Source organism: Anopheles bellator, chromosome 1 (assembly GCF_943735745.2).
Source record: "Anopheles bellator chromosome 1, idAnoBellAS_SP24_06.2, whole genome shotgun sequence".
NCBI lineage: Eukaryota > Metazoa > Arthropoda > Insecta > Diptera > Culicidae > Anopheles > Anopheles bellator.
In genome coordinates this window covers 39594711-39619453 of record NC_071285.1, presented here as the reverse complement: position 1 = coordinate 39619453, position 24743 = coordinate 39594711, and the positions used below count along the sequence as shown (strand labels likewise).

Below are 24743 nucleotides of genomic sequence, written 5' to 3'. Positions count from 1 at the left end.
AATCAACACAAACAGTTGAAATTTAACACAAAAATCATCTATTCATCAATCAGCTAAATAGCTAAATACCTGATTGATGAATAGTAGATGTTTGTGTTAATTTTTAATTGTTTTAACGGACGCTTCTCTGGGCGGCGACTGAATAGCCGCCGTTCGCTGGGCGGCCATCAGCTGTCAGGGCTCGCGATGACAAACCTGTCAAAAAAGTCAGAACATAACAAAGTGTTTGCCGTTGGGGGTGGAAAATTGTTTGTCGTATGTTAGTAAAAGAAACCAACCAAAATACCACCCACGAAAGTCACTACGTCTAGACACGACGACAATAAAGATTGCCTTTGTCCGGTCGACAGGGACGAAGAGAAAGGACGAGGACACTCTTGAGAAAGTTGCCGATAAAGATTGTGCGAACTTACGAGCGTTTTGTGACGTGGTTTGGAATCGTCATCCAGTTCAGTCGCTACATTCCAAAGAAATATTGCCTAACACGCCGAGAAGATGGTGAAGCTCTACGCACTGTGTGTTTTCTATAAGGCGCCTTCCGAAGCCCGACTACTGAAGTCAGCGTTCGACCTGCAGAGTGTTTCCTTTTTCCAGCGTGGCTCAGTGCAAGAGTTTTGTACTTTCGCCAGCAAAACGCTCGTAGAACGAACGCAAGCGGCCACTAGGCAGTCGGTGAAGCAGGATGTTTACATGTGTCACGTTTACGTGCGAGCCGACAATCTCGGAGCAGTGCTCATAGCTGACCACGAGTATCCGCAGCGTGTCGCTCACACGTTGCTGACGAAGGTGCTGGATGAGTTTTCGGCCAAGGTTGGCTCCGATCAGTGGGCCGTCGCCCCGAACGAGTCGGCCATCAGCTTCGGTACGCTGCCGGCAACACTAGCCAAATATCAGGACCCACGCGAAGCGGACGCACTAACCAAGATGCAAGAGGATTTGGACGAAACGAAGATCATTTTGCGCAACACGATCGAGGCGGTACTGGATCGCGGTGAGAAGCTAGACGACTTGGTGGATAAATCCGAATCACTTTCAATACAGAGCAAAGCATTCTACAAGACGGCGAAAAAGACCAATTCTTGCTGTAGTTTTGCATAAGAAAGTGCTGGCAACAGTTGCTCGCTCCATGTGAAACCCACCTTCAACTCGGATCGAATGAATGCTTCGCCATGAAGTTGGACGTATATTGTGCAACGTCGAAGGTATGCTCAGTACCACGCGCCTAAAGGATTTCACGACACCAAGCAACAAACACAAAATATACGTTTGCGGTCCACCTGTAGGGGGCTCGTCCGCCTAAGCTGCTCCAATACATCGGTTTCTGCGCGAAAGACAGTTCATCCAACATGTGAGTGCAAAACTTTAAGTTGCTGCTAATAATGCTCTGCCCGTTCTAACATAATAATTATAACAATAATAATGGAATAAGATATGTAAAAAATATGTGGTAATCCTACCGATTATGTGAGAATCAATAAAACTGCAAAACAACATTGTGCTACAGGCCCTGGTTCCACTGCATCTAAATAGTATCGTGTCTCTTTGTAGCAAATATTCGAAAGTGTTGTTGGCAATTTTGTATTCTTTTATTACAATTTAATTTATGAAACTATTAATTAGGTATTCAACGAAAATACGCTCGATGTTGAGGATCGCACGACGGTGCTTACAATCTGCCCGAGCACTCTTCACTGGCCAGCTGGGCGTTTTCGTCGATGGAACGGCCCGTAGAACGGATTGGTCAGTGTAATTTTCTCACCGTCGGCTAGTGTCTGCGGTAGTGGCATGTTTTTCGTTTCCGGTAGAAACAAGCTGGCGATGCCGCCAGCCGTCAATGCGAGTCCCATGATAACCAGCGGTATGGCCACGTTTTCCTTACCCTGTGAACGGTGATGAGGTGCAATACGGTGTGCCACGAGAGCTAACTTCCACCACTTACCGTATAGTTCATCAAGGGAATTACGATCGGGCCAAGCATGCCGACAACCGAGCAAAAGCTCATGCCAAGTCCGCGAATTACCGTCGGGTACAGTTCCGACGCAGTCAGTGGTACGACAACGAACGCGGACGATACTCCCATCTTGCCGATGCAGTACAGCAGAAGTGTCGTGTTTCGTCCTACGCAGGGGAAAAGAGGATACGGTTTGGAACGGTCTATCAAGAGCAAGCGCGGTGCGATCACACAAACCTTGCGGGATGATCGTGAGGGCACAAGCGATTCCACCGATCACCATCGTCGTGAAGAGCACTCCACGGCGCCCAAATAGGTTCAGGCTCGGCCACAGTACAATGTACGTCGGCAGCTCGACCAGACCGGCGAGAAAGAAGTTGAATATCTCGTCCCCACCGAGGGCCGGCGCGTAGTAGCTTAGCCCCACGTAGACACTCGTGTTCGTGAGCCAAATGAACGCCACGAACGTGGTTTTGCGTCGCATCTGGGGTTTGGCGAAAAGATGCCGCAGGCCGATTTCCGGTGCTTCGTCCCCGCAATGTTCCACCGAGAGGGCCTTCAGCCGATCATCGAGCAACTGTCGATCAACCGTCCTACCGTTAACTCGCGCCATTTTGAGCAGTAATTGCTGCGCTTTCCGGTACTGTCGTCTCGCCGCCAGCCAGCGGGGCGACTCCGGAATGAGGAAGTAGAAGCCAAACAGCACCAACAGGGGCAAGGATACGGCAATCGATAGCGAGCGCCATTCACGTTCGTAGTATACGATCACCGACAGCAGCACGAGGCCCACCGAGTACGCAATGTTCGAGATGATCGTACAAAAGTTACGGCGCTTCGGTTCGACAAGTTCAATTGCTGGAATGGCGAGAGGAAGGATGGAGGGTGTAGTTTAGCCTTCCGAATGATTGAACTTTGGAATGTTAACGATTTCAACGCACCCAACATGTACGGACTGGACAGGATGGCCGGTACGGTGAGGCCGACGACCACGCGCGACACGAGCCAAGAGGGGAAGCTCCACACCACGGATCCGAGGGCACCGGCCGTTATCTGCACCAGCAGACAGATGTAGAACGAAAGCTTGCGGCCCCAGTAGTCCTGCATGTAACCGAATCCAAGATTACCGACCAGTCCCGCCACTCCAAACACCATCAGCGCCATCGTGGTATCAAAGTCTCGATCACACACTAGGTTCCACTGATGTTTTGAATCGAATTATCATTAATTGTACTACTTGCGACTGAAACGCTCATATTTGCGCTCACCTCCGTTACTACCGTTGACTTGAAGATGGTTTGATCATAGTTCCAACCGTGCTGGCACGGGATCAGTTCGTTTGAAGCTCCTTCGTTGTTACCGAAAGTGGTGTTCTGACCGTCACCCGCAAAGAAGCGGACCGTTTCGGTATAGTTGCGAGCGTACATGAAACATTTCGCGTATTCGATAATACCCTGGCCCGACCGGTGGTACGGTATGCTTCCGCCAGGGAAAAAACCGGGAACAGATTATTATTATGATCTTAATGAGAAAATTGATGTCGCTCGAAAGCTTCCTCCAAAAGTGCGGTTAGCATTGATTGATTAATTTAACGGACTGCCTTTAATGTCTACCGACGCAATGGGGCTTTTAAGATAGTTTTTTTTTCATACGTCCTAAAATCATTTGGCTAAGCCGTTACCGCTAACACTGGGCATAATGGCACAGATTCATACCTTACGTTTTTTGTCAGCTCCGTAATATTACTCGCTAACTCTTCCAGTTCCGGCACCCTGCACCAGTGGTTAGGTTTGGCGGCCAAGAACAACTGACTGTGTGTACACAAATAGAAAAAATTAAACCACTGAGTCGTAAACTCAAAACGACTCCGTTCACCCGACCTGTAAGCGTGGAAAGCACAGGGAAACGTGGCCGGAAACAAAAGCACACCGATGATAATCTTCTGATATGCACCGAAACCGTCGCACAGTTCCAGAATGGAATCGAAATCCATAATCCGTTAGGTTCGATCGGTACGGAGTCCAGCGGTACCACGACGGCACTGCCAGTCAGCTTGCCAACCGATACCATCCAGACCGACCACAGGCCGCATATATTTTCCGTTTTTTTCCATTCCAACGGAACCAATTGAGTGGCCTTATACGTTATCACTATTTAAATCTGGACTAATCTATGCTAATCAATCCAACCGCCGGCGGATGATGAGCTAATTCGAGTAACCTAAAACCCGGATTAGTAGCGCAACATAAATGCTCCCATTCATTCCGGTACGGATCGTTGTGCGTACAGCATCGTCTAAGGACAGGCTCCACTGGAACTGATGTGATGCAGTAGAGTGATTTACTTTAAAAAGTCGTGCATAGTATCGTCAAATAGAGTGTTTTATATAAATCAAAGTTAAGCTGCGATAGACTCAAACGAACTAAAATTTGGTATCTTTCATTTGTCGTCAATGTGTCCATATTTTTTGGTCCTCTACCTTTTATATCCATTAATGAGTTCCATTTTAATTTAGCCAATGATTGAGTATACGAGGGAACGAATAGGGAGGAAGATGGCCGCTTCGAAAGGCCATGTGTCGTTGGCATCAATCAATCGTTGCTTGTACATCGATCACCAGTCGTTCTGCGGCTTAAGACAGCCCCGATCCAGATGACAATGAATAATACCAAACAATAATGTTAAAAAATATGATATATTTCAGGGAAACAAGAAACAGTCACGAGAAGGAAAAAATACGAAAAAACTTCATAATACACTTCAGATATATACCCAACATAGCGTCCTGCAACTGAAAGCATACATTACTTTTTGTGTAGTTTCAACGGATTCGTGAACAGGAAGGAACCGCAGTGCATTTTCGGTTGCGTTCGGTTTGTGGTATGCCATTTTACACAGTACGCTGGTCATTTAGAACATCAGCAGCAACGAAACCGCCCCATCCGATTACCATCCCATACCGGGATTGTTAGGGTTCGGTGCGCCCGGTTGTTGATGTTGGGCAGCACCGCCGTACGCTCCCGGGTAGGTACCATAGTACGCCGGTGGCATCATTCCACCCGGAGGAAATCCAGTGTAGCCTACGGAAAAATAAAACAGAAAGTTTAAGCGCAATGTTTTGTATCTTTTTGTTTTGCAAGACTCGGCACTGCTACTGACTGTTCGGGTAGGGAAGCGTTCCGTAGGGGTTAAAACCCTGCGGCATCGGTGGTGGGACGTAACCGGTGAATCCGGGGCCCATTGTGCCTCCGTAGACGTTTGGCATCGGCATGGCTGCGATTTGTTGCGGATACGGAGCGGCCGCTGCTGCGGGCGGTGCTGCTGCCCCCATAGGGGCACTGGCAGTCGAAGCAGCCGGTTCGGCGCTCGCAGAAGTGGATGTGTGGTGCGTTGGAATAACGGGGGTAACGGCAACCGGTGCCTGACGGCTCGATTCGTGGGTCAAATCCTTCATCAGTTCTTCCTTCTCCGTTTTGCGTGCGAAACAGAAATCGCTGATTTTGCTTTGAAACACGAGCAATATCTCGGTTAGCCCATTGTAGAAGGTCTCCCCTTCCTGTAGATAGCCGTGCAGCTCGGTGAAAACGTCATAGGCGGCAGCCAGTTCCGACAGTGTACGATCGCGTTGATCCGTCGAAACGCCTGATTCGGCGGTGAACTTTTCATGCGCCAACTGAATGTCGCTGGCCAGGGTTTGCTGGCGCGCCAGATTTTCTCCGACCTGCTCCTGTAGCGGTCCGATCACTTTACCAATTTCGGACAGCGAGATCGCCGGCTCGTTGATGACACCCTCCTTCGCAAGCGCACCCAGAAAACGATCCTTCAGATCGATCGTCAACGTTTTCAGCTCCGACTCGATAACCTCCCGTTCGGCTTTAAGCGTCTCGACCGCCTCCATGAGGATGCGGAGCTTTTGGGCGGCCGATGAGTTGGACGCTTGGGCCGCATTGCCTCCGGTCGGTGACGGTATTTCTTTCGCCAACTGATCGACCGCCATCGAGAGCAACTCGAGACCATGTCTGTGAGTGGCAAACTTCTCACGTATCACCTTGTCCGCAGCCGTGGCATTATTGATGATGGTGCGATACTTATCTCCGTTGGCCCGAAAAGTTGCGGTCAGCTTCTCGGAAGGGGTGCGCGTCCAACGATCCTTGAACTGCGCCCTCAGTTGGTTGTCCGAATCGCGCTCTTCATCCAGAATGCGGAAGGCCTACATGCAGGAAAGGTCGAAATGAAACACGTCAAACATCTTTTTTAATGTCGTTTTTTTCTGCGTAATGTGAACAATTGCAGAGGGCAACGCACCAATAGATCCCAATCCCAAAGCATAAACCAAGCGAATGTGAACTCATAGCCAACATGATAAAAATGTATGCGCATGCCAAACACAAAATAAACAATCATTTTTGTTATTCATTTCTTTGTTTACTGTACCTCGTCGAGAATTTCCTTATTGCGCGTAAACAGCTCCGGCAAACGATCGATTACTCCCTTCAGGTGCTCGATACCACCCTTTTCGCGTACCGCCGCCGCCTTTTCCTGCAACGACGGTGGCAAACTCGCACCGGAAGCGGTCACTTCGATGATTGCCGGAAGATTCAAGCTGGACAACAGCCCGTTCATGGCAGTAGTGGCCTCGCGTAGCCGCATAATCTCTCCGTTCACCATCTCCGATTTGCGACCATCGCAGGCGGCCAACGCTTGGTTCACCGCGACCGGAACAAGGGCACCGAAGATATCGGTAAATCCGTCGCTACTCAGATGCGCCGGCATCGGCAGCACCTTGGCGAGCGGTGCCTTACCCGGTCCCGGTAGGTTGCTAATGTCGGGAATTATTTCGTTGTAGATAAAATCGTTATCTTTCTTCGCGTCGGCCAGAGCTTTTTGGGCCCGCGTGGCATAGTCTTGGAAGAGCGTCGGCTTCGAGGCTCGCGACTGTGCCGTTCGGAACAGTTCCACCGATTTCTGCAACCGACTAATCTCCTCTCCGAACGCTTTGTTTGCCTTCGAGACCATGCTGTGGTAGAGCATGGTCAGCGCGTGCATGGCGGCCTGTCTTCCGGCAACATGCGGAATCCAGTCCTTCTCCCACAGCGTCCGGACACTGTCGCGTTGCATCGAACGGAGCGTTTCCGAGAACAGTTCCTCGCACTGTGCGCACAGTTTCGCCACCACCAGCTCCTTCATGTTGTCTTTGATGGCTTTGATGACGAAAATTTCCTGCGCCTGTGCCAGCATCAGATTGCCGAGTGCGGTCAGACTGTCCTGCGACAGGTCCGGTGTGGGTTCACCCTGAATGGTTGCCGATGCGAGGGTTTTGAGGAACGAAAAAATGCCCGCACTTTGCTGGAACAGCTTCGCTGCCATTTTCAGCCCTTCATCGTTGTCGCTACCCTGTCCACTGGCCACACAGCTTTGCAGCGCGGCAATGTTAAACAGTACGCAAGTACGCTCGTACGCGATCGAAGTTAGTGCTGTGGACGGCGAGGAACCAGGGGAGATGGGGTGGGTCACTTTGCGTTTTTACGATCCCGATCCGCTCCCGGACTACTTACTCAGACTAATGCGTCCACCGAAGATCGTGCCCTTGTCGAACGCGTCTTTCCATTTGAATGGCACCTGCAGCTCCTGCACCGGTATTTTCGACTCGAGTGCGCACAACTGATCGTAATAACGATAGTTCACCTCGAGTCCGGCCTCCTGCCGCTCGAACACCTTCCAGATGGCCGAATTCCGCAGCTGGTTCAGCTCCGACACCGCCTCATTGATGGCGTTCAGTTTGTCCGCTTCCAAATTCCGATAGTTGCTTTGGATAAGCGTTTTCAGCGGCTTCGCAATGTCCACCTCCGACGGTTTCTTTAGCGGCACGGAGAGAAGCTCCATCACGGCGAGCGTTTAAAAGACAGTGGGGACAAAAAGACCGCAGGAACTTCTGGGGAGATTCTTTGCACCGTTCGATCTATCGATTTTCACCACTAGTCCTGTGCTACCAGAACTTTATTCGCGATGCTCAGTCGCGTACGATCGAGCTTTTCCCGTTTATTACTAATCAGCAGTATGATTCATCTACGAACGCTCCGTCAGACAACAAACAACGAGCCAGTGCTTTCCAGGTACCAATGCCAGCCGTTTGCCAAGGTTTCTAGATGCATGTCACAAGAAGGCGGCGGTCGAAATTTAAAGCTTCTGAAACTACCGAATAAGTTCAATCAGAGCGTTTAAATAATTTGGTTAATTTTCGTTCCATGTTTTTCACTTATTTAGGTTCCTTAGACGTTTCTGCTGCGTGGCGGGTGATTTGGTGGTTGTTATGGCTACGGCGTCGGATGGTAACTGAGTAGCAAGTGTGTAAATACATTGTGGTTACCGCATGATTAAGGGCAAAGCCTGGTAATTTCGAGGCGTACCGGGAAATTCCCTATTTCCCAACTTCGCAGCCTTTTCCGCTCTTGGTTTGAACGTATTCCCAAAAAGGAGAATACGGCCAGCTGATGTGCGACTCTGACAGGTAAACATCACAAGGGTAAACACATCCGCCGTCCCGTAATCGGCAGGTCGACCACCGGGTACCAGATAACGGTAGTGCTTTCCGTGCGTGTTTCAGTCGTCCCTTGTATCATGAAGAGCACCAGCATGGAGCGGTCCAGTGGTTCGCTGTACGGATGGGTGCTAACGACGCTTTGTCTGCCGATAGCGATACCCTGTTTGCTTTTTCGAATTCTCGCCATGCTCCGGGAGAAACGGAACACTCGCAGCTTGAACGGGAAGGTAAACACGGATCATATTTGAATATGACCAAGCAGCTGCAAAGTTATCCTCTTGATCTCCTTGTCTCCGCGTGTGTAGGTTGTTCTCATAACAGGCGCAAGCTCCGGGCTGGGAGAAGCATTGGCACACAGTTTCTTCCTTGCCGGATGCAAGGTGGTTTTAGCAGCCCGCCGCAAAGAGGAACTGGAACGGGTTCGGAAGGATTTGCTCGCAATTCACACGGTATGTGCCGAGGGAGGTCTTGACACGTACGCACAGTTCCTCACGTAGCAGTATTTTCTTCCTGCAGACGGTGCCAACTCATCCTCCGATCATACTACCGCTCGATCTGTCCGATCTAAACAGTATTGCCGGCAAGGTGCAGGAGGTGCTCGAGATTCACGGTGCAATCGACGTACTGGTCAACAATGGTGGGGTCAGTGTGCGCGGTGATGCCCTCTCAACCGCTATCGACGTCGATATCCGGATCATGCTGGTCAACTACTTCGGTACCGTCGCTATGACGAAGGCTTGCCTGCCGTCGATGGTGGCCCGTAAGGAAGGGCGCATCGTCAGTATCTCGAGTGTGCAGGGAAAGTTTGCGATTCCACACCGATCGTCGTACTGTGCTTCGAAGCACGCCCTCCAAGCGTTCTGCGACAGCTTGCGGGCCGAAGTGGCAAAGGATAACATCAAAGTGACGCTCATTTCGCCCGGTTACATCAAAACGGCCATGTCGGTGAACGCCCTCACGGGATCCGGAACTCCGTATGGTAGTAAGTGTCCAGTAAACCAAACATCGGAGGCTGCATCTGGGTGACTAACGGTTACCATTCTCTTTCAGAAATGGACGCTGCAACGGAAGCCGGGGCTACGGCAGAAAGCACGGCCAAGAACATTGTGAAAGCGATCACACGCGACGAGAAAGACGTCGTAATGGCCCCGATCGCACCGAGAGCGGCGTACTGGTTACGACATCTGCTACCGTCCGTTTACTTTTGGGTGATGAGAAAGCGCGCCGAAAAATTGACCGCTTAAAAGTGGACGTACAGACATACAAAAAAAACAAAATTCTGTTCCAATTCGCTTCCGAGGGGTCATTTGTTTTATAGGTGCTATTACTGTGGTTATTGTTTCTTTTTATGCTTTAGTGCGGGTTGTTCGATTTACGATAAGCTCAGCTGGTTACGGTGTTGTCCTCGCTTATTAGTCGTCGACGAATAAATAGTCATTTAAAAGTCCTCCAATAACAAGCGCCCCACAGCGAAGTACAATTGCAAATCGAAAGAAACAATAATCAGCCAGAGGTCAAGAGCAATCGATAGCTGATATAACATACTACATACGCTCATTCATCATTATGCAGCATTGGCCAGTAACGAATCGTTGTTATTTCATCAGTATTCGTCCAACATATCTGGTGATAAGATAGCAGCCCGGAGGGATAATTCCCCAGATAAGCTAGCAAGTGATTACCCAAAAGTGAGGAACCGTCGAAAGACCAGTAAGGCTACCCTGGAAGGTCCCATTAAGCATGGCAATATGGGTCTAAGAAAAGTCCCGCAGACGAAGGCCTCACTGGAAACTTATTGAAACTGACTAGACAGGTATAGGCAAACAGGTACATCACCCTTACGCTCCTTGAGACACCAGCAAAGGCACCGGTAATGTACCGATAATTTGGGTCTACTCTCCTCTCAGACCCACCCTGAAAACCAGAGGTTTCTTTATTAGCCTCTAATGGGAAAACATGGTTTACGAAAGAAAAGTGCATTGAAGCTAAGTAATTTATTGTTCATTTGCTTTTTAATAGCTACTCTCCGTTTCGAGTCCTGTACATAGAATGTACTTCAGAGCAGCTTACAACCACGGATGCCAAGCCGGATCCATCAGACAGAGATTGTCCGGATTGGTGGCAACGTGCACGAACGTACTCATGCGGTTCGCTTCGCCACTGTCGATGCGCGAAAGATTGTTCAGGCGGCCCATAATGTTGCTAACCGCCTTGTTCACCGTCGTGATGATCGTTTCCGCATCGATATCGATTGATCCGTTGTCTTGGTCGGTGGGTTGTGACGACGGAGTGGCAGCGCTCGCTCCTGTCCCTCCTGTAGCCGATGCGGTGGCGGCGGCTCCACTACTGGCAGATGCACCGCCACTAGCCGATGCGCTCGAAGTAGCACTGCCGCTCGCAGAGGATTGACTGCTCTGATCGAGAACTTTCTCGTCGATGAGTCGCTTCTTGTGGAAAGCAATGATTTCATCTTTCAAGATCGCCTTCAGAATGGTGGTCAGCTTGAAGCTGGGCTGGATGAAGCAGCGGGCGGTAGCAACGGCTGACGCCGTGAGTGGTCCCGCCACACCAACCGGCGACACAAACTCGGCAATGTTGGGCGTCAGACGGAACGGAACGGGACGGTTCACGTCCAGCAGCCCGGTACTGTCGTCCATCTCGAACCGGAAGTAGGACACGTTCATCAGTCCCGAATCCTGGTGCAGATAGATCATGTCCGGATTGAGGCGCGTCAGACAGAGCGCGTACTCAAGCAGACACGAAAGCGATAGCTGCAGCGTGAACATCTTTCGGAACTGCCAGTAATCGGTGGCCGACGGGAACGTGCGGAACGCCCAGTCCTTCAGCAGTGTCCTAGGGACCATCTGCGATTGCGTCTCTTTCAGAATGTCGCGCAGTATGACGTGATTGGTCGGTGATCCGCGGGCTTGTATCTTTGCCAGCCGCTCGTAGTAACGCGTAATTGGTGCGTCGTGCTCCATGTTGAGCTTGGTGCAGCACGATTTGTACACTTCGAGCAACGATACGCTGGCCGGATTGTCTTCGACGAGTCGCATCTGAGGTGAAACGGCCACGACCCGCGGTACGGTCAGATATAGGAAGCGACGCGATGTTTCCTTCCGTTTCACCAAATACGAGTTCAGCATTCGGAGCAACTGCAGCAAACGCTCTTCGCGGCGTGCATCCGCAATTCCCGCATCGTTGACCACCAGGTAGGGATAGATTTTACCGTTCGTTCCGCGGATGTACAACCGCCGGGCTGCCGTATTGTGCTTCTGCACAATGTCCACCCGTGGCATAAACCGTGCGATGCGGATGTGGTAGTGCGAGCTCTTCGGCAACAGCAGCTCACCGGGCAGTTCCACCTCGGCCGTCTTTTGGCTAAAGTTGGACAAAAAGCGACACTTTTCTTCGATGAGGAATGATCTGCGACGGGGAAGAGAATAAACGAAATCGGTGAACGTTACGAGATTCAAGCGGCTTCACCACACTTCTTGAAGTCGCCCGTAACTTACTTGGGCAAGGGTTTCGTTTTCGCCACCAGGATTTTGATCCACACCTTAAGCTTCATGATGAGATTGTGAAGCTTGATGGCACCTGGTTGGGAGAAGTCGAAATCGCTCGTAAACTGTCCCTTCATCTTCTGGAACACCGGATCCTGCACGGTGGCTTGCGCGCGTCGGGCGAGCGACTCCGAAGCCGCCGAAGCAAACGTTCCCGACACGGAGCTGGAAATGTTTTCTGAGAAGCAAAGCACAGTTAAAGCACCATTTGGTCAGCCCACGGTGAGCATCGCGAACACGTACCTATTCCGATGCCAAACGTAGAGACGAGCTTTTTGATAAAGTTTAGCGTGTGTTGCGTGATGGTTGTCTCGTTAACCGCTCCCCGATTGTCGAACGCGATCACATAGCACTTGGTCAGACCTTGACGCAGCTGTCGGAGCACCTCTTCGTACCAGTTTTCTCGGAACCACACCATCTGATCGATGATGCCCTCTAGCGAGCTGAGCACCGTTGGATGGATATCACGCTGTAGGTGCATAATCTTCGAACAACGCCACATCGGCGGTGTGGCACGGATCGGTGTTGTAGTGGACGTTCCGCCCGCACCGGTGGTGGCGGCTGTTGCTGCCGGTGTGGCAGATGACGCACCGCCCGCCGGCGATGCAGTTGCGCCTCCATCTTGCGGCTCTATCTTGACCGAGACTCCAGTGGAGGGTGCTGCGGTTCCGTTAACAGTTGCGGCAGGAGTTGCCGTACTCGAAGTGCCACTCTCGCTCTTTAGCTGTTGCTGTGCTGCCTGCACGGTCGAGGTTTGTTCGAGGCTTTTGTACCGCTCACGTTGCTCGATCTTTAGCGTGAGGTATAGGGTGCGTATGGGGAAATAGACTGCCTGCGGGAACATACGTCCGACCTGACTTAGCAGGTTCATAATGACATTGCCCTCGTACTGCACCAAGCTGCAGAGAAGCTGCGGAATCCACGGTACCCACTGACCGGGGGGCACACCGACCGCATACTTATCGAGCGCGTTCAGTAGAGAGGACTTGTCGTCATCGTAGGACAGCAGCCAGAGCACCTTGGCCAGGTATTTGCGCGATTTGCTTTCGTTTTGGTTGCGGCACGCGTGCAAGAAGCACGTGACGGCCGACACACCGAGGTGAATCTGACGGTAGTCGCGAGTGAAGATGTGTTCCAAGTACTCGCCCCAGAAAGCCCACGCCTTGATGAGCGTGTCGTGTAGCTGGGTGGCGGCGCTGAACGCTTTGTTCGCTTCCTCGGAGCGTCCCGTTTGGGCCAGCAGGAGCCCTTTGAGGGCGTAAAATTCGGCCGTCATCTCTTTGGTGAAGTAGTCCAGATTCGTTGGCTCGATTACATCGAGCGCTTCGGTCAGCTCGGCCCGGCTGGTGACGGATGCCGTTTGCAGGCAACACTTGACCTGCTGCCGGATTTTCTGCAATTCAACAATGGGAGAGGATATGAAAACATGAGACCTCATGTTTCCAGCATCCTCTTCCTTTAGGGGACAGCTAGAGTGTTAGTACCGATCGGAATTTAAAGATTTAACACAAAATGTAATCAATAGCTAAAAATCTGCTCAAAACGTCCGCACCAAAGTTCGCTTGGGTGCCAAGGCCACATCGCATCCATCTTAACATGAAGTTTCTCTCGCAACAAGACAGTCATTAGTAAATCGCTTGAACGAATTATTGATGAAGAAACTTTTTCTTTCCGACGAATACCGACAGGTGAGCGTCATCGGCAAAGAAAAAGCTTCCTCGTCGATCGTGTTCCGTTCAGTTCAGATTTGAGAATCCAACCGCGCGAAGGAACGCTTGAAATAAAACAAATATATAGAAAAAACAGTTTATCAATATAGTTCCCGGTGTTCAGCAGCACACATACTAACGACTTTCGATGCTATCCTTTTCTTTTCTGAATCAATATGCGCCATTTTGCGACGTTCCTTTCGAGAAGAGAGTGGTAGAAAAAAAATCTAGCTTGAAGGTGACAATCAACGCGAACCCACCTGGAAGCAATCGACGATCGGCACCGACGGGATGGTGTAGATCCTGGACAGCGAATCCTGGCACACGCTCGTCAGGTTCTGTTTGCGGGCAATCTTTCCAAAGTGGATGATGGTCTGGGCGGACGCGTGTGCCCCGATCATGCACGGTGCATTCGGTTCGTTCTGCTGCTCCAGGTGCGAGGTGATGATCTGGTAGTGGTGCTGGCGCCACGTAAAGATGTCACTCCAGTGCGACAGATCGTCCGCGATCACGGGCAATCGGTTGCGCCACGTTTTGACAATCGCTTTCATGTCGTGCAGCGAGGTCGTCCGATTCTGCAGCAAGCCCTGATGAATTTGGCTCGCTTCCTGCAGCTCCATAATCTGTTGGGACGCCTGCAGTATCGGCAGGTGGATGTGCGAAACGATCGGTGGAAGGCGGCGCCACTCGCGCATACAGTAGCCCGATGCTAGCTCCACGTACCGCTCGACCGTTGCACTGGCCGCGTGCTGCGGGTCCTCCTGATTCAGGATCGCCAGATAGCCTCGGTACAGATTGATTTTGTATCCCACCTGCTTCGGACAGGACTGTTCCACCTTGAGGAGCACTTGCTTCATCAGACCCCAGTCCGGGACGCGCCACGCACTGTCCATGATGAGATACGTGTTCTTATCGCGACACAGCTGCCCGTAGTCCATCAGAATGTCCCACTGGTTCAGCTCCTTGGCACACCGGATCCAATGGTTCTCCCATAGCAGTATCTCACTATTCATGTCCGTTGGCGTTTGGCCACTGTTCAGGTCCTGCTTGAAGCGTGACATTGCCGAATCGTAGATGCTTTGCGCCTCCTCAAAATAACCCATCTGCTCGTGGGCAATCGCACGGCTCGTTTCAGCATACTTGGCGTACTTTTGCCACAAACCGGCCCACAAATCCTCCTCGTGTAGCGCCGAGTACATCTGCGACAGTGGTTCGCGCACGATCGAACAGTCGCGCATACCCCCATCGTCTTGATCGACACAATCCGGCAACTGATCTTTCACGTTCGGCCAATCGGCAGCCAGCGACTCGAGCATCAGCGTCATTCGGTGCCACAGATTGTGTGCTTTACCGAGGTAAGCCATCAGTTGCGGTGGCAGATAGACCGGTGGCCGGCACTGGGCGAGCGCCTCAATGAACGTATGCAGTGCCGTCGGACTGCAGTCCTTCTGGATGATGTGCGTACCGGAAGACAGGAATGGAATGATCTCGCGATCGAGCGACTGTTGTTGGGTCGGGTCGAGCAGCTCCCACAGCTTCGGGAACATATCCAGCCACACCTTCTCGGCCAGCTGCGTGTCCATGTGGCACAGCTGGGCCGCCGCGACGAGCAGTTGCTCGGTGCGCACCTTCCGACTCGCTTCCATAAAGTCCGCCTGGCGGCTGATAAGCTTGGCGAGTGCTGCCTGCCGGTTCGCTACCGGTCGTTCGCTTTCTTCGTGGCGAGAAATGTTCGAATCAACGCTCATGTCCATATCGAACGCGTCTTCCTTGTCTTCGATCGGATCGAACGCGTCGGTCGACTCGTTCTGGATCGTCGTGTAGATGACAAAGTTTTTGCGCTCTTCCGGATCCGCGAAGTTTATTACCTGTAAAGCAGAAAATAAGGCTCGTTTAGGGCAATGTGGACTGACCACAGCTGGAAAAAAAACTTACCGATGAAATGCTCGGCAGCAGGTGAGCTTCCACACTGTTCTGTATCTGCGTGTTGGTGTTGGCCGTCAGAATGAGCAGCTCAATGCACTGCTTGATCCAGTAGTGCTGACCGATCGAGTCCCACGCGTGCGAACAGATAACGTACAGCAGCCGATCGTGCAGCCGACGGCGCATCGAACCATCAAACACTTCGAAGAACTGGGCGCGAATGTGCGGATTCGGGCAGCGAAGACCAGCCACAAAAGCAGCCTCCAGTTTCGATGTCAACTCCGTCACCTTTAACACCTCGTCCCGGTAGATGTAATTGACGAGCTCTAGGAACTGGCCGTTCAGCTCGGCATCGTCGGCGAAGCGCTTCTCCACGTACTGCATCAGCTTGACCAGCAGGATGGACTTCTCGCGCAGTGTCGGTGCTTGCTGCACCGTGACGGGTGTGTTTTTGTTGCTCTTCATCCACTCCTCTATGATCTTCACAATCGCCTTGATCACCTTCGCGTCGTTGCTCTTCTCGATCAACCCGACCAAAATGGCACCGATGAACATTTTGCGCATCTCGACGCTCATCACCACGACCCGGTTTTTAACTAAGTCCAACGAAACAACCAACAACTCCAGTGCGATCGTGTTTGTGTTGGCGACGTCGACGAGCGACATTCCGGTCGTGATTCCTCCACTACCACTACCGGCCGCTCCACCTCCGGCTCCCGTGCTAATTGCAGCCGCACCAGCACCGAGTGTTCCACCGAACCCGGTCAGGTGTTCCTTCGTCAGTCGATTGAGCAACCGCATGAACGGTGTAATCAACCGATCGATATACCCGGGATTGTTGCTGCAGGCGGCCTTCAGGGTCATGAGCGTTCCGAACAATGTGGACGGGTTAGCCTGTGGGCTCTTTTCGTACGTTGCCAACCCTTCATAGATCATGCGCGAGATTGTGCTGTACAGGGTTTCCAGATCGTCACATTTGTGCTGGGCATCGGTCGGGAAGATCGCCATCAGACGTGACAGCAATCCGTGCATAAGTTTGATCACACGTGTATTGGAGCAGGTGACACATGCCGACAGGCCACGCTGTAGCGGTCGCAATACGTTCAGTATCTGTTCCTTCTTCAGGACCCCCAGCAAGAATGTGAGCAGTTCGAGTGCCGTGCAGATGTTGCCGATATTGGCCTGTTGGTTTTCCACACTAAGGAAGATCTTGTCCAACCACACAACTTTCAAATCGACCGGAACGTCCGGTTTGATCGCCAGTTTGACGAGGCTCATGCAGCGGCGCGAAGGATTGTCTGCGGCAGTGACGATTCCGGGCGTGCCGGGAGTAACGTCATTGAACTGGCACGCCATTCGGAACAGAAAGTTAAGCACCGTATCGTACTGGGCGCGATCAATCGGACGACCGGGGCCATCGACCTTTGCCGATGCCGCAAACGAGGACGTCGTGCCAGCGGTCGATGCCTGCGGATCGTTCTCACCGATCGTGAGCTTTTTCTTTACCGATCCGGACGCTTCATCGTCCAACCCGGAAGCGGTTCGCTTGACAGCGCCACTTGCCTGCGGTTTGTTTGTCCCATCGCCACCGCATTCATCTACCGCAAAACCGGCACGCTCAGAAACGGTTTCTTCATCGCCTTTTCTGCTGGAAGCGGTAGCACCGTCAACACCGGCCGCCGTAGTCCCGGTTGCTCCGGTAGACTCGTCCGTTTCGTCCCGGGTGTGCTGCATTTCCCACTTAATAATGACATCGGCAAGATCAATCGACAGACGACGGTACTCGGAGGAGGTGTTAACGGCTAAGCCGAGCCGCTGCATCGAATTGATCATCTGCTGCACCAGGTGGTGTCGGACCGGGTAGTACACTTTGTAGTGGCGTACGATCAGTTGCAGGATGTGGTAGAGCTGCTGCATGGTGTGACCCTCTTCGACGATAATCTTCTTCGTCCAGTGTGTGAGCATCGTGTTGCCATCTTCCATGCGCAGTGGCATCGCCGGCGTTAGCACCTCAAGCGCTTGCTGAACCACCTTCCGAGCTTCGACGGCATGCGCTTTCAGGAGCGAGTGAAACACTGCAAATCAAGATTCGGGAAACGGAAGGTGTTAAAGAATGGCAATTGAAGGAGCCTCAATCCAGGAACCTTACCTTGCAGAACGATTCGTTTGTGAATAGCCAGACGGGCAATGATGTGACTTAGCAGCAGGTGGCCATGGTACCGTGCCGATGGATCGACACAGTTTTTCGGCAACAGGCAGGGCCACGCGAACGTCATCAGCCGCCGCAGTTTATTCCCTTCACGCTTGTTGTTCGCATCTCCGTCATGAATGTGCGGCGAAGCTTTCTCCACCAGGAGACATGCAAACTGCAACAGCGCAATCCTCACGCAATCTTCGTTCGCAAACGGTTTGTCCGGATCGATCACTTTGTTAATGAATACCGACACTACGTTGCAGTCGTCTTCCTGGTACGGTGCCGGTGGTGCCCCAACCAACCGATTGCCTTCACCCTTCTCGAAACTTATCGCAAAGCTCGGTATGATGATCGCGGTCAAAATTTTGGCTTTCAGATCCTGCGCCATGTCACCGGTCGTAAACACTTCGACGAACTGGAAGAACGCCTTCCGTTTCCATTCCACCGTGTAACTCTGGCAGACGGTGTTCTGGAGGAAATCGCGTAAGAACTGGAAATCCGGCACGAAGCGCAGGCAGAGGGCCCGCAGCAGCTGGAAGAGCAGCTGAATCTCGTTGGTGTTGTACGAGAAATACTGGATCAGAATCTTTGCGATCAGGTGCCATAGATCGCACACCACCACCGTTTGGCAAGTCTGCAAAACGAATTAAAAAAATCTTAGATTGATTCCAAAACAACGTGTCGCACAATGTCATCCCCACCTTGTACAGATCCTTCTGCCAAATGTTCTTGAGCGCGGTAATAATTTCCGTTTGACCCGTTATCCACGCTCCCTCGTGCTCGACCAGCAGATGAACGATCAGCACCGCCTGATGTTGCGCCTCGTAGCGCTCCTCGTAGGGTTTGCTAGGATTGGTGGCGGACGCCGATTCCGAGTTAAGCAGAATGTGCTGCATTAAGCGGGATCCCTTCAGCTGGGCCGCATTCCGGAACGGAGCGCCGTCTTTGTGGCGAAGGAGGAAGATTGTAAACCGGTTCCACTGGGCATCCTTCATGACGACATCGGTCAGTAGCAGGTCGATCGTTTCCTTCGGGTAGCGTAGCAAAAACTTCAATAATGCCGGCCGGTACGGTGAGGATGGTTCGATCTTTGGAAAACGGATGAAAAGTAGTTAAAAACGGACTATCCAAATTCCGTTTCGCGGCGCATTCACTACCATTAAGCTCTTTTCCGTCTGAAGGATCAGTTTGCACAGGTTCTCGATGAATTTGGGCGATGCGGCCGGTATCTGGTGGAAGATGCCGAGGATCGTGACGATTTTCTTCTCCATTTCGCTCGTCTTCGAGGCAGCCAAAAAGTTGCCCTTGTTGGTGGTAATCGTCACCTCGAGCATCTTCTTCAGAATTTGGAGCAGCGAATCGCACAGTTTCTCGTTGAACATGGCCGGGAACAGTTGCGTCAAGTACGACAGGCGGCGCGTGCCGCTGAGCGTGAGATTACGATAGTCACCGAGCAGCAGCAGCATCGGTCGTATGAAGGTATGGATCTACGAAACCGAACGATAAAACAGAGATTTAAGCCCCATGGCTGCATCTTCGCCGTTTGCCACTAACCGTTTCCTTGCTGACCGAGCATCCCTGGAGGAAGTTCTTCATGCACTGGAAAGCCGCCTCCTGCAGCTCGACGTTGTTCTTCTCGAGCCCCTTGAACAGGATCTGGAAAATTTTCTCCCGGCAGCTTCCGTTCTGTATGTAGTGACAGGCGGCTAATGCATTCAGGGCACTCTTGCGCAACGGCACCAAGTTAGTGACCGTCTTGAAGCACTCGAGTTTGTTCAGTGTGTTATCGTCGGCGTCCGAGAGGGTCAGTACTTCGTGGTAGAATACTTTGTGCGTTAAAATGTTGAGATCTATCGACGGGGCACGAAGAGCAAACGATCGTAAGTTTTTCATAGTTGATGTAATTCACCTCATCACGATATACTTACCGATCGTAAACAAACGAGGCTCAAGTGTGGTACAGAAGGTGTTTCCGTCCATCAAACCGATCTGCGCACTGGCCGGTTGGTGACGCAACAGATGCTTCTTCGGTGGAATCATATCGACCAGCACCTCACGGTGCGGATTCATCACTTCGGTTACCGTTTTCTCCTGCAGTTCGGCAATTAATCGCAACGACGCCATTGCCTAGTTTTGCCAAACAACAAAACGACGACGATGAAGGATCAGTTCGAAAAAAGTTACTGTAAAGGTCCTTACCGTTTCGCGCACCAACGTATGCGGGCTGGTCACCTGACGGACGAGCTCGTGAATCACGTCGTACGTGGCTTTCTTTTGCGTCACCAGCAGCTCCTCGTTTTTACACTCCTTCTCGAGCGGCATCATGCAGATGCGCAACATTTTCTCCAGATTTGTGCGCGCCATATCGATGGCACCGCTCGATACCTCACCGGTCAGATCCATGATGATGAACATGAACGCTTTGAGGAACACGAACATATGCTGGTACAGCCACCGGAGGGCCATGTTTTGGTAAAGAAACTTGAGCGCAATACAACCACCCATCTTCGCGTACCAGGGCCGTTCGTAGCAGAGGGCGGCCATCTTTTCGCCAAGATAATTCATTAGCGGCAGACGACAGGCGCGTTCCTTCGACCCCATAATGTTGGTGGCCGTCTCAAGTATGAGACCCATCGCCAAGGTGCCCGGTTTGCATAGTTCCTTCTCTTCGTGGCCCATTATTTCGGCCAGCGCGTCGATCAGCACCAGCGGATCCATACCGCCACTGGAAAGCGGGAAGTGCTTGTGCAACGGAAAGGGACCCGCTTGCTGTGCAATCGCCACCATCGTGTAGTGTCGCACGACGGCCACCATGGTGGGCAGGACGGATTGGCGCAGCTCTTTCGTAGCGGCCGCCACCACCATACTCGTGAGCGCCGTTTGAGTCGTGGCCCGTGCCCGCTTATCCACCGTAATGTAGTTTGACGATGGTGCACACTGAATGTTGTTTTCGGTGAAACTGGGGTGCATGAAGAGTTTCTGCAGCGTATACTTATCGTCATCGAGCGTGATGGAAGCCGCCAGATAGCAGTGGATCACCTCCCAACTCTGGTGCCAATAGAACGGTTCGGTTGCACTAGACTTGAGTGCATTGAAAGCCGTCTCGATCACTCGGTCAACAGCGAAGTTTATCGGGTTCCGGTGATCCTGGAAGTACGCAACGACCGCCGGCGCCGTCAGATCGTTCTCTTGGTAGCGAAGTTTCTGCGGTTCGATCATCATCTTGCGATTGCCACCACCAAACTTGCCCAACACCCGGAAAGCTACGATCGCGGCGTTGTCCTGTGTGCGCAGCGTGCGCCACAGGGCCTGCATCAGATCGGCCCGCACCGGTTGGATGTGATCGTACAGGAAGTCTGGCTGTAAATTGTCGACGCATAGTTCCAGTGTGCGCAGTCCCTGAGAATGTGACGATAGAGATATTAAGGAAACGGCGGTCGAATATTATATCGAATGAGAATATATCGACAATTAACCTTACCTGACTGATGAGCGTGGGCGAACCATTCAGAGCGGACACAAGTGGATCCATCAGCATTGGCAGATAGGGTAGCAGTGAGGACAGTCGCACAGGCACCGTTAGGCACAACTCAACGAACAGATCCTTCATGTACTGCTTGTGGAAGCCACTCTGCAGGCGATTCAAACCTTCGAGTAGATTCGGCAACAGAGGTAAAAATTCCTGATACAATAGATCGTGCGATCCTCCACCAATCGAACGAAACAGAGCGCGCAGCAATAGGAAGTAATTGTACGGTTCTTTCGCGGTCATCGCGAGCTCCATCGAGCGGTTGACAATGTTGTGCAAGTGCGGACGCAGCATGTGCTCATTTTCAGCCGCGAACAAACTGACGCTACCGAACACGAGCTTGAACAGCCGCAGGTACAAGTTGGAACGATCGATGTTCACGCCCATCTCTTCCATGCGCTCCAGAAGGTACTCTACCAGTACGGTCGCGAAAAGAGGAGACGTTTTGGGGTTAGCAAGGAACGAATTGGCAATCACCTGGAGGGTGTTATTCTTGTACAATCGATCGACCATAAAATCGATCGTAGAGGCGAAAATTTCCTGAAAATTTTGTGGATCCATCGTGAGGAACTGAAACAGAGAAAGTTTGCGCGGTAAGAATGAGGTTTCCACCTTCAGTTGCAGCCCATGGCGCTTACCACACCGCTGAAGTGTTCAAGGACTTCCTTTTCCTCTTTCGAACGGGGCATTTGAAGAGTTTGCTTCTGAACGGGCTGGGGCTGCGGAACGGCCATACCCGGTGCAGGAATGTTGATTGTGTAAATATCGAGCGCTTCAAGTGCCCAGTGGAACAGATCGATAAAGATCAGTATTTCGCTCGGATTGAACAGTTTGGCCGGGCTCTGGTGTTCGGTCTGCGGTTTCGTTGCTGGACAGCCCCATGTAATAGTTTTGACGCCACAAACTAGCGTCTTGATCAAGCTGCGATACTCTGACACATTTAGATTACTCGGTGCCGGTAGCCCGATGCTCGTCGATCGCTGTCCTGCCACATCGGTACTATCGGAACTTCCGGTCAACAAATCTTCCGTTGGTTTCGCTTTCCTGTGCACAGAGCAGACTACGTTAGTTTCAATCATTGGCAGCATGCGGCAACACTTACCATTTCTGCATCAGTTGGGGCAGCTGCTGTTTGGATATGGTTTGAAACTTGTTCGTAAAAACCCGCAGCATCATGATAAGCAGCTCACGTGAGGCCACAGGCTCCACGTCGCTCTTAAGCCGGATACATTCCACGAGGTTGAGTAACAGCTTGCACGACATCGTCTGAATACTGGTCGGAAGCGATTCGTCGTGAATGTTTTTCGCGAACAAGTGCACCGCCTTCGAGAGGGCCTGCAGACTCAGATGCTGCCGGATATGGTGCACCAGATCGGCCAGCGTTGAGTACGCCAGCGGTCGCAGATTTTCATACGTTGACCAGCCCTTCCCCAAAAGCACATCATCGTCGAACAGCTTCTCAATGGTAGGTACGAAATCTGAAATCAAAATCGTATTTTTAACAAATAGTTTTCCGACATCCATCGAGTAGAGCCAAGTTTAAGCGATCGTACGATTTCGAAACTCCGTCTGTAAAATGTGTCGTGAAGCGACAAGCAGTTCCTTCCTCAAACTGGCCACCTCCTTCGGACAGTTTTCCAACAGGTTGATCATTCCCTTCACCATTGTACTAGCGTGCGTTTGCACGTTATCGGGAAACAGGCGCATTATGTAAGCGGAAAATGTGAGCGTTTTAATCTGTGCTCCCATAAAATCGACATAAATTTCCTTGTTGAAACCTGGGGAAGCTCTGCAAAAGGCCGAGAAAGATAATGTAAATAATAGTCACCGTCAATCACATTTCGTCGGCACTATTACTTGTGGGCACTGGTGGGCTGCAGGCTAATGGTGTTCATGACCAACGGCACAAAATCGGCCACTTCCTGGTGCAGGTTTTGTTTGTAAATTTGATACATCAGCACCACAATGATGGGCAGCTCTTGCAGCACCTTAAGTGAATTGATTCCCTTGGGAATCAGGTTGTACTGAAATAGGGAAGAATTATGTTTACGAATTCACCGTCTGTGACGTAGCAACCAGCTCCACCTACCGACGCGGTGGTGGTTTTGCCATCAGGCAATTTCTTCTCCACCTGCAGCGGCGTCAGGGTAAAGATATCCGGCAACAAGCTTTCCAAGTTAAGGTCCTTGAGATCTTTCAGCTTGATCGATTGTCTCGGTTCCAGCATCACCGGCATGTGCTTGGGCAAATCGGTGTAGATCTTCTTCAGATAGGCGAGGAAGTCTAGAATTTCCGTCTGAAACTGCGGACGGTACTGTTTGATTATGTCGATCAGGATGCGCAAACACACGAGCACGTTCTCCTCATTTTCCGTGTGCAGCAACTTGATGATCAGCACAATAATCGGTTTCACGTACTGACGCACATGCTCCGAGTGTGGCAATCGGTGGATCATCTCCAGTATCAACTTGCGAACCTGTTGCGAAAAACGAGTAAAGCAACAAATGTGTTGTATGAACCATAAGATATGGGCCACACCCGGCCATAGCATGCGTACCTGCTGCATACTGAATTCTGTGATAAACATGGGCTCGTTGTCCTGCAAAACCTTTAGAAACACACGCATCGCCAGATCGAGAAAGCTTTGGTAGCTACTGCACTGCGTAATGAGCTCGAAATGTTCGCTCAATTCCTGGGCCGCCTTAAGCTTGAACTCATCCTTGGCACCGGAGTCGGCGAGCATGTTGACGAAGCTCCGGAAGTGGCCCATCTGCGTTGGGTCAACGTTTGGTGACACCGCCGCTTGTGCGGTCGTTGTCGGTGGATGATTGGCGGCCATTGTGCGGTCAGTTTGACTAATTGGAACGGATCCTCAAAAAAAACACATTCGCTTCACGAGGAACGAACACCCTACCTATGCTTCTGACACGCCTGCCGGGTGGTGACTACGCCACCCAGGCTGACTAGTTTATAGCTGCAAAGGAGAAGCACCTTGTAAATTAGCATACCCAACTGGCGGTTATTTTGTGCAGCGCAATGCACGGAGACTGCTTACACCATAAATTACCGATTCTAACAGCAAATAAAACGCCTATTTTCCGTTTTTCCAAGTTATCACTACGGCGCGCTTCCAATACTTTCCGAAGCGTCGTTTGGAGTGAAAATGTCAGTTCAGGCGGCATTTGACAGTAGGGCGTAAAGGTGGCTACTGGCAAGGTGAGCAGCCGGGCCAAGTTGCGCGTTTCCGAAAATACAGTACCCACCAATAATAATTTAGGAACCTTGACATGTAGAGCGTCAAATAAACAAAACAAACCACTACCCACCCCACACAGT

At 51.4% G+C, this 24743-nt stretch overlaps 5 protein-coding genes across 6 annotated transcripts; 2 read left to right on the top strand and 3 right to left on the bottom strand.

Moving 5' to 3' along the window:
• Nucleotides 1-246: 246 nt before the first annotated feature.
• Nucleotides 247-1503, top strand: LOC131216230 (synaptobrevin homolog YKT6). Its single transcript, XM_058210664.1, has one exon. The coding sequence runs from the start codon at nucleotides 496-498 to the stop codon at nucleotides 1096-1098; it is 603 nt and encodes a 200-aa protein (XP_058066647.1). The 5' UTR covers nucleotides 247-495; the 3' UTR covers nucleotides 1099-1503.
• A 124-nt stretch (nucleotides 1504-1627) lies between these two features.
• Nucleotides 1628-3941, bottom strand: LOC131216517 (beta-alanine transporter). Its single transcript, XM_058211025.1, has 7 exons — nucleotides 3829-3941; nucleotides 3664-3759; nucleotides 3217-3427; nucleotides 2890-3148; nucleotides 2189-2806; nucleotides 1940-2118; nucleotides 1628-1880 (listed from the first exon to the last, which is right to left on the bottom strand). The coding sequence occupies exons 1-7, from the start codon at nucleotides 3939-3941 to the stop codon at nucleotides 1689-1691; spliced, it is 1668 nt and encodes a 555-aa protein (XP_058067008.1). The 3' UTR covers nucleotides 1628-1688.
• Nucleotides 3942-4655: 714 nt separating this feature from the next.
• On the bottom strand, nucleotides 4656-7978 carry LOC131209415 (programmed cell death 6-interacting protein). Its single transcript, XM_058202485.1, has 4 exons — nucleotides 7504-7978; nucleotides 6383-7422; nucleotides 5108-6158; nucleotides 4656-5028 (listed from the first exon to the last, which is right to left on the bottom strand). The coding sequence occupies exons 1-4, from the start codon at nucleotides 7829-7831 to the stop codon at nucleotides 4895-4897; spliced, it is 2553 nt and encodes an 850-aa protein (XP_058058468.1). The 5' UTR covers nucleotides 7832-7978; the 3' UTR covers nucleotides 4656-4894.
• Nucleotides 7979-8495: 517 nt separating this feature from the next.
• Nucleotides 8496-9931, top strand: LOC131216083 (dehydrogenase/reductase SDR family protein 7-like). The gene is made up of 4 exons (XM_058210485.1): nucleotides 8496-8716; nucleotides 8795-8938; nucleotides 9006-9471; nucleotides 9540-9931. Exons 1-4 carry the CDS (start codon nucleotides 8567-8569, stop codon nucleotides 9731-9733), a joined length of 954 nt encoding a protein of 317 aa, XP_058066468.1. The 5' UTR covers nucleotides 8496-8566; the 3' UTR covers nucleotides 9734-9931.
• A 562-nt stretch (nucleotides 9932-10493) lies between these two features.
• Nucleotides 10494-24162, bottom strand: LOC131209061 (transcription-associated protein 1). 2 transcript variants are annotated; one of them, XM_058202038.1, is made up of 21 exons: nucleotides 23965-24162; nucleotides 23497-23883; nucleotides 23265-23431; nucleotides 22961-23196; nucleotides 22510-22885; nucleotides 22046-22451; nucleotides 21360-21977; nucleotides 20078-21277; nucleotides 19807-20005; nucleotides 19433-19728; nucleotides 19036-19365; nucleotides 18580-18966; nucleotides 17834-18512; nucleotides 17287-17759; nucleotides 16428-17151; nucleotides 15697-16364; nucleotides 14022-15629; nucleotides 12764-13445; nucleotides 12296-12619; nucleotides 12005-12230; nucleotides 10494-11915 (listed from the first exon to the last, which is right to left on the bottom strand). In XM_058202038.1, exons 1-21 carry the CDS (start codon nucleotides 24148-24150, stop codon nucleotides 10556-10558), a joined length of 11532 nt encoding a protein of 3843 aa, XP_058058021.1. In that variant the 5' UTR covers nucleotides 24151-24162; the 3' UTR covers nucleotides 10494-10555. The 2 variants fall into 2 exon arrangements, with proteins under 2 accessions (XP_058058021.1, XP_058058029.1); XM_058202046.1 differs by having other exon boundaries at nucleotides 16428-16982; nucleotides 17301-17759.
• Nucleotides 24163-24743: the final 581 nt, after the last annotated feature.

Bases quoted from the DNA above. Each gene is read 5' to 3' on its own strand.
- LOC131216230 (XM_058210664.1), top strand. From the start codon at position 496: ATGGTGAAGCTCTACGCACTGTGTGTTTTCTATAAGGCGCCTTCCGAA.
- LOC131216517 (XM_058211025.1), bottom strand. From the start codon at position 3,941: ATGGATTTCGATTCCATTCTGGAACTGTGCGACGGTTTCGGTGCATAT. The intron at 3,149-3,216 runs GTGAGCGCAAAT...TCAAAACATCAG, and splicing joins AGTCAACGGTAGTAACGGAG to TGGAACCTAGTGTGTGATCG. The intron at 2,119-2,188 runs GTTTGTGTGATC...TCCCCTGCGTAG, and splicing joins CCTCACGATCATCCCGCAAG to GACGAAACACGACACTTCTG.
- LOC131209415 (XM_058202485.1), bottom strand. From the start codon at position 7,831: ATGGAGCTTCTCTCCGTGCCGCTAAAGAAACCGTCGGAGGTGGACATT. The intron at 7,423-7,503 runs GTAAGTAGTCCG...CGCCGTCCACAG, and splicing joins CGGTGGACGCATTAGTCTGA to CACTAACTTCGATCGCGTAC. The intron at 6,159-6,382 runs GTACAGTAAACA...TCCTGCATGTAG, and splicing joins ATAAGGAAATTCTCGACGAG to GCCTTCCGCATTCTGGATGA.
- LOC131216083 (XM_058210485.1), top strand. From the start codon at position 8,567: ATGAAGAGCACCAGCATGGAGCGGTCCAGTGGTTCGCTGTACGGATGG. The intron at 8,717-8,794 runs GTAAACACGGAT...CCGCGTGTGTAG, and splicing joins CTCGCAGCTTGAACGGGAAG to GTTGTTCTCATAACAGGCGC. The intron at 9,472-9,539 runs GTAAGTGTCCAG...ATTCTCTTTCAG, and splicing joins ATCCGGAACTCCGTATGGTA to AAATGGACGCTGCAACGGAA.
- LOC131209061 (XM_058202038.1), bottom strand. From the start codon at position 24,150: ATGCTCGCCGACTCCGGTGCCAAGGATGAGTTCAAGCTTAAGGCGGCC. The intron at 19,729-19,806 runs GTAAGTATATCG...CCCCGTCGATAG, and splicing joins GCCTCGTTTGTTTACGATCG to ATCTCAACATTTTAACGCAC. The intron at 12,231-12,295 runs GTACGTGTTCGC...TTTGCTTCTCAG, and splicing joins TACGTTTGGCATCGGAATAG to AAAACATTTCCAGCTCCGTG.